Source organism: Balaenoptera borealis (assembly GCF_965194805.1).
Source record: "Balaenoptera borealis genome assembly, chromosome: 13".
NCBI lineage: Eukaryota > Metazoa > Chordata > Mammalia > Artiodactyla > Balaenopteridae > Balaenoptera > Balaenoptera borealis.
The window spans coordinates 45,236,341-45,243,424 of NC_138870.1; the positions used below are offsets into that span (position 1 = coordinate 45,236,341).

Consider the following 7,084-nt stretch of genomic DNA (forward strand, 5'->3'; position numbering starts at 1 on the left):
GGCCGGTGGATTCTTAACCACTGCGCCACCAGGGAAGTCCTCCTTGTACATTCTTCCTACATGTTTTTTGACTTCAAAAGAATGACATCTTTAGAACTGTTTCAGAGCCAAGGATGATACGTGTTTTAGATAATTATTACATTATTCTAAATATAACCATATAATTTTGAATTCAAATACATTTCTATGCTGATAATAAAAAAAACATATGGTTATGCACAAACTTGTACATGAATGTTCATAGCAGTGATATATATAATAGGCAAAGCGCAAAAACAATTCAAATGTCCATCAGCTGATGAATGGATAAACTAAATGTGGTATATCCAAACAGTGGCATATTATTCAGTATTTCCTTCATAAAAAAGAATGAACTACTGATTCATACTACAACATGGATGAACCTTGAAATATTATGCAAAGTGAAAGAAGCCAGTCACGATAGGCCACATGTTATACAATTTTCCATTTGTATAAAATGTTTAAAATAGGAGCATTTATAAATTGATTAGTGGTTGCTAAGGGCTTGGGTGGAATGGGGGAGAGGTAGGGAGAGGAATGAGGATTCACTACTAATGGGGTGTGGAATTATTTTAAGGGGGACAAAAAATGTTCTAAAATTAAATAATGGCAATGGTTGCACAAGCTCAGAATATGCTAAAAACTATTGAACTGTACCCTTTAAATGGGTGAATTGTATGGTATATGAACTATATTTCAATAAAGCTGCTTTAAAAAAGAAATGGTTTTAAATATTTAAATTCTGAGAGGCATCATGCCCATATAGACACATCAATAATTTCTTTCAAACTCAATGATCTTACAAGGAAGAAATAACTCAGATATAAATTGCGTTAAAAACAAAAACAAAAAAAGTGCCAGTCCCAATTCATCTCAAATATTTAGCACAAACCTGATATAAAAATATATCAATATGTACTATGGTTATGTAAAACATAATATTGTGTGTCAACTGTATTTCAATAAAATATATATAACAAAAATATTTTAATTAAAAAATTAAAAATTGGGACTTCCCTGGTGGTCCAGTGGTTGACTCTGCACTCTCAGTTCAGAGGGCCTGGGTTCGTTCCCTGGTCAGGAAACTAGATCCCACATATCTCAACTAAGAGTCTACATGCTGCAACTAAGAGCTCACATGCCGCAACTAAAGATCCCACATGCTACAACGAAGATCCCGTGCGCTGCAACTAAGAGCCAGCACAGCCAAACAAATAAATAAATATCTAAAAAAATTAAAAATCTATCAAAAATTTTAGTTCAAGATGACAAACTCAGTATAAAATTTATCTTCATATTTTTTGTAGCTCACAAATTTGGGATGTAATGTTTTCATTACGGTTGAGTTCAAAGTATTTAATTTCCATCGTGTGTTATACTTTGACCCAGAGTTATTTGGAAGACTGTTTTTTTTTAACTTCCAAATGTATGTTTGTGTTGCCGAATGCACACAAGCTCATGTGCCCGACGCACAGTGAGGCCAAACCAGAACATTGGAGTTTGGAGCAGAGGAAGGTTTATTGCAGGACCGAGCAAGGAGAACCAGTGGTTTGTGCTCAAAAAACCCGAATTTTTTAATGGTTTTCGGGGAGGAGTTTTTATAGGCAAAATTTGGAGCAAGGCCTGCAGGACATGTGACTTTCTTCTAATTGGTTGGTGGTGAGGTAACTGAGATGGTATTCCAGGAATCTTGCGCTCAGCTGGAATTTACCATCCTCCAACTGGGTGGGGGTCTTAGTTTTCACAGAATAACTCAAAAATACATTGTTATGTATATCCCTTTGTTACAGACGAGGGTTCCTTGGCCTCCCTAATCAATAGAAATTGATCAGAGGTCAGATGAGAAATTCAGGCAAGGCTTTACTGGGGCCCCTGCTACAGCAGGGGGGAGCAAGAACGTACAACAAGTTCCCTCGCTGGCTCGCTCCCTGAGGGGTGGGTGGTGAGCCTTGTCCCTTATATGGGGTGAGGGTAGGGGTGTGTCCAGTGGTCGGGTCGGAGGAGTGGCTTAGGTGGTTTGCCCACCCCTTAAGTGGTGGTGTGTGCCGGGGGCATGCACAGTACCCTGCTTTTGCTGCAGGCTCTTCAAAAGTGGCAGTTGGGTTTTTGGTCTTTGTATCTTTTGTCCAGAATTTGCCCCAACTGTGCATGCACATAATTTTTAGTCCCGTACAGTCTCTTTGTATTTTGTTGCTCGAGGAGAGGTGTGTCCAGGTGCAAAAACTGCAGCACTGCAGCAAAGGGTCCCAGGTCCCAGCCTGTCTCACCTTCAGGAGAAACCAGGACCCTGCTTTATTGATGCGCTATTGATTTTTGACTGTTCATCCTTTGTTTCTGCATTCCCTCCCTTCCCTAATTAGCAACTGTTTGAGTCTTCCCTTTGGAAATCAGGGAAGGTCTAGGAGGCTAAACCCTTTTTCCTACAAACTAGAAAAGGGGACATGGAAAGGCTTTTGTACCCGTGAGGGCCCCACAGGGTCCTGCTCGGTTTCATTTGTATTTATATTTTACGTTGCCGTCAAAGAATACAGTATGTAATACACAATTCTCTGAAATTTGAATTATATTAGTTGAGAACAATTTTTAAAAATGTTTTATGTATGCTTAAGAAGGATAAGTATTTTTAAATTTTGGGTGTATGGTTCTATATATATTCATTAAATCAAGCTTGTTAATTGTGTTATTAAAAAAATAGAGGCCATTGCTGCAATCCAGTTGAGAGATGATGGTAGGCTGGGAGCAGAGAAGATGGAGAGAAGTGTAGGGATTCCAGATTTATTTGGGAAACAAAACGGACCCTTCCTGAAGTTGGAAGGAGATGCGGGGGAAAGGTGAAGGAAAGAGAGAGCCATCAGGCTGAACTTCTTGGTTTCTGGTTTATGCAATTTGACAGATGGCAGAGCTATGCAATTGAGATAGAGAATCCTAGGAGAGATTAGAAATCTCTGTATTTTCCCCAAGAATGTTTCCTTATTTCCTATGGGGACTAAGAGGGAGGCGGCAGTATTGAGGCTTGGGGTGAGATTTAGCAGCTCTCCGCCCTTCCTTAAGCGCTCCATCCATATATATATATATATATATATGGATGTGTCTGTATACCGCTTATCACAGTATATTCACATTACAAGGTGTGGCACCCACTGGACTAAGGGCTCAGAGGTCAAGGGTTGAGTTTTCCCTAGGCACTCAAGGACTTCGCCCAGAAACGGGCCCCGCCCTCTCCTAGCCCATTTCTCCTAGCCCCGCCCCCAGGGATTTCCGGCCCGCCCGCTCCACTGTACCGCCGCGTCCTGAAGCGCCTGGCTCCTCCCCTACCGCTGCCTTCTAGCCTAGAGTGATTGACGACAATGTTCTCCAATCGTAACGCCGAATGACCACATAGTCCCAATCAGGCGGTAGCAGAGGCGGATGCTGAAGCTTAAGGTGGGAGGGTGACCAGGCAGTGAGAGTGGAGGCTGAAAGGAGGAGTCCGCGCAAGCAGTGGTGTAGAGGTGACGGGACGCCTGGATTACTCAGTTTCCTTCTTTTTCCATTCCTGGGTGAGGGGGTCCCTTCGCAGCTGGGAGCCAGGATCTCTATTTGCCTTTTTTTAATGTGGGAGGGGGTATGTCTAGCTATGTAAGCGTTTGAGGATCTTTCCTGAGCCGCCTACCTCCTTTCGCCTCAAGGCAGGTCCTTCTCTTAGCCTGGGGTGGGGGTCCTGTCCCCCGTCACTCTTCTCCGGGAGCAGTTAAGTTGTTTAAGATCCCTTCGCAGCTTATGGGTGGCTAAAGTCTTCCGAACTCGGTCTCGGAAAGGCAGATGAGTGATGGGGATAGCGAGATTCGCGGAGTCTGCCCCTCTCCGGAGAACTTAGAAACCTCCAGCCGCGGCCAGAGCTAGTGGAAGGTGGAGGGGCCCTGGGAGCTAGGTTCCTGTGGTTAGGGAACTAGGAATAGAATAGGTGTTGGGGGCGAAGGAACGGGTGGAAAGAAACATTTCTTCTGTGGAGGTCGTGGTAGTTCTCTGAGAGACTGTTGCGGAGCGGGAGGCGTTGGAGTTGAGCTTGGTCTCTAAAACCCCTACCCATTTCTGGGCCGTCAGCTTATTGCCTTCATTTGTTTCTTCCCAGGCTGGAGGGAATACCTGAACATGTGGAATCCCAGTGCCGGTAGGTGTTTGGGGGATCTCTTTTCTTGCTCCAACCTCTTTTCAGAAGGGCCACAACAGGAGGTTTCTGTGTCAGTTTCTCGTCCACCTCTCCCCTAACCCGCAAAAGCAAAGTCCTTAGTCCATAGCTGACCGATGCTCTCATCTTTCCCTAGAGTTCACTGTCTCCCTTTCTCCCCCGCCCTGCCAGGGACGTTACCTTTTCTCTCTCTTACGTAAGTTTGTCTCCCCTACCCTCCATTTTCTTTCCTCACCTTTCCGTTTGCCTTTAGCTATTGAGTGAGAAACGAAATCCTCTTCTTTTTGTTGTTTGTTGTCAGAGGTTCTGGGCAGTTCTAATCTTAATTGATTCTTTGCTTCTTCCACCAGGGCAGCCAGGGCCATATCCACACCCCCCTAACGTCGGGTACCCTGGAGGTTGCAATCCTGCCCATCCACCACCTGCCACCCCTACCTTTCCTCCAGGCCCCTTTCCCACTCCCCCAGGAGCACCCCAGGGGAATCCAGCCTTTCCCCCTGGTGGGCCCTGTCATCCTGTGCCACAACCAGGGTATCCAGGATGCCAACCCTCAGGTCCCTACCCCCCTCCATACCCACCACCTGCCCCTGGCATGTGTCCTGTGAATCCATTGGCTCCTGGCATGGTAGGACCAGGAATGGTGATTGACAAGAAGATGCAAAAGAAAATGAAAAAAGCTCATAAAAAGAAGCAGAAACACCACAAACATGGCAAGGTCAGTGCCCTCTGGATCCTGGCTAGTAAGGGGTGTCCCCTCAGGGGGACTAGAGAGGCAGTGGGTGGGCAAGGAAGGTGGATTCAAAGTCTGAGGACATGGGGCAGCGATTGTGTAAAGGATTCCCACTGGGAAGAATCTGATAATCTTCAAAAGAATTATTAGGCTAATTAGGCCTTCTATCTGGGAGGGGCTAGGCTGAGCCTTAGAATGGATATCAGAATCAAAAGCCTTTTTTTTTTTTTTTCTAATTTGCCTTTCTCTTCCCTGAACTCCACCCCTCCCCACCCTACGTTTGTTTTAGCAGGTTGGACACACCCACTGAGGTGGTCAAATGTCAAGTAATAGAGTCAGTCCTTTGACAAAGCAAAGTCTTATATAATAATTAACAGATAATAATCTGGCCCTAGTTCCTGGAGTTTCTTTCTCTCCTTCAGTATTCTCAGGGTGTTGTGTTAATTACATGGGCCTTATTGTCCTACTGTCTGGCAGGGAAACAGGACAAGAGCAGTCAGTGACTCTCAGCCTCAAATAAAACCCTGAGTTTCATGCTCAGCCCCAAGGCTAAGTATCCTGTATGCTCACTGCTGAAGGAAATCCTTGCTTTTGCTGTTTAAGGGACAGTCTGGTTCAAGACTCCTGACCTTCTTAGAAAGCAAAGGGCACTTGGATGGAGATGTAGGGCACCAAAGAATGTCCCATGGAGTGATCAAAGTTCATCTGGGTCTGATGATATCTCCTTTCCCCTTTCCCCTTGCAGCATTCCAGAGGAGTGTTAATTAGCAAGGGTAAAAGTAGCTCTCAGGACAACTCTGGAAGGGTTGAACCAACCTCGATCTTGAGGAGGCCTTAATTTACATTTTTCTGCCTAGTATTTATTTGCCTTATGGCTTTGGGTGCTAATCCTAGTTCTGGATCTTTGGTAGAAGTTTGAGGAGAAGGAAAGGTGAGATTGAATGGAGAGACTCAAAAATGTTTTTTATGACAGTTGTTGATGGGACTATGCATGTAAAGAACCTTGACTAGGACTCTCCCAGCTTTCTCTCCCGCCTTCCTCACTTTCTCCCAATTGGGGCTTAGGAAAACGTAGAGACAGATGCACATACAGCAGCTGATTCTACTCACTTTTCTTAGACTCATAGCCACTAGGCATGTCCATGCAGCTAATCATTATTATAAGGTAGCAGCTGTTTCCCTGCACTATACTATGCTTGTGCCTATAATTTATTCCTTGCCTAGGCATTGGCTTAGGTAAAGAAAATTGGAAATTTGCGCCAAATGCAGTAAATTCTGTGCAGTGATTTAGATGGTTTCATCCATTCCTGTATGCTCACTGCTGAAGGAAATCCTTGCTTTTGCTGTTTAAGGGACAGTCTGGTTCAAGACTCCTGACCTTCTTAGAAAGCAAAGGGCACTTGGGTGGAGGTGTAGGGCACCAAAGAATGTCCCATGGAGTGATCAAAGTTCATTTGGATCTGATGATATCTCCTTTCCCCTTTCCCCTTGCAGCATTCCTCCTCCTCCTCCTCCTCTTCCAGCAGTGACTCTGACTGAATACAGGGCCTGGACCCTTCCCTCAAGTCTCTCCAGTTCTGCTCTCCCATCAAGCTTCAGATGCCATCTTGTACTGGGGGAAATTAGCCCTTGTGTCCCTCCCCCCGCCACCCCTGCAATCTAAGCCTCACTCTGCTGTTCAACCCTAACTGGCTAGGGAAAATGGGAAAAGAACTGCCATGGGCTAGCAAAGGCCGTCTTCCCACTGCTTGGATAGAACTTTTAGCTGGTGAATTTTGCAGGAGAACTAGTTTTTGAAGATGGTGAGATTTGAGCTAAATGCTGAAGACAAGTCTAAGATCTGTAAAATGTGATTTTTTTACTTTCTTTTGTAATACTCATGATTGGGGAGATGCTATGGAAATTTAATTATGGAAAGGAAAAAACGACCTGTACCTTTCTTGTAATTGTGGCATGCTTGGATGATTTAGTGGCAAATAAACGTTTCCCAGCAGGCCTTTTATTGACTGCACTCGCTGCAAGGCTGCTGGGAAGTGGAGTCCATTTGGCTGATGAGCTCTGCCTGCCGTTTTGGAAACTGATCTCTACCCCTTAGCTCAGTATGCTATCTCAGGTCCTCCTCTCACTCTCCAGCCCTCAGTCCAAATAAAGCTGTTTCTCCTGGT

At 44.8% G+C, this 7,084-nt stretch overlaps 1 protein-coding gene across 2 annotated transcripts; it reads left to right on the plus strand.

Annotated features, from left to right (window-relative positions):
- The first annotated feature begins 3,432 nt into the window (after nucleotides 1-3,432).
- On the plus strand, nucleotides 3,433-7,084 carry PRR13 (proline rich 13). 2 transcript variants are annotated; one of them, XM_082350716.1, is made up of 4 exons: nucleotides 3,433-3,512; nucleotides 4,133-4,171; nucleotides 4,540-4,904; nucleotides 6,414-7,084. In XM_082350716.1, the coding sequence occupies exons 2-4, from the start codon at nucleotides 4,153-4,155 to the stop codon at nucleotides 6,456-6,458; spliced, it is 429 nt and encodes a 142-aa protein (XP_082206842.1). In that variant the 5' UTR covers nucleotides 3,433-3,512; nucleotides 4,133-4,152; the 3' UTR covers nucleotides 6,459-7,084. The 2 variants fall into 2 exon arrangements, with proteins under 2 accessions (XP_082206842.1, XP_082206841.1); XM_082350715.1 differs by having other exon boundaries at nucleotides 3,441-3,560.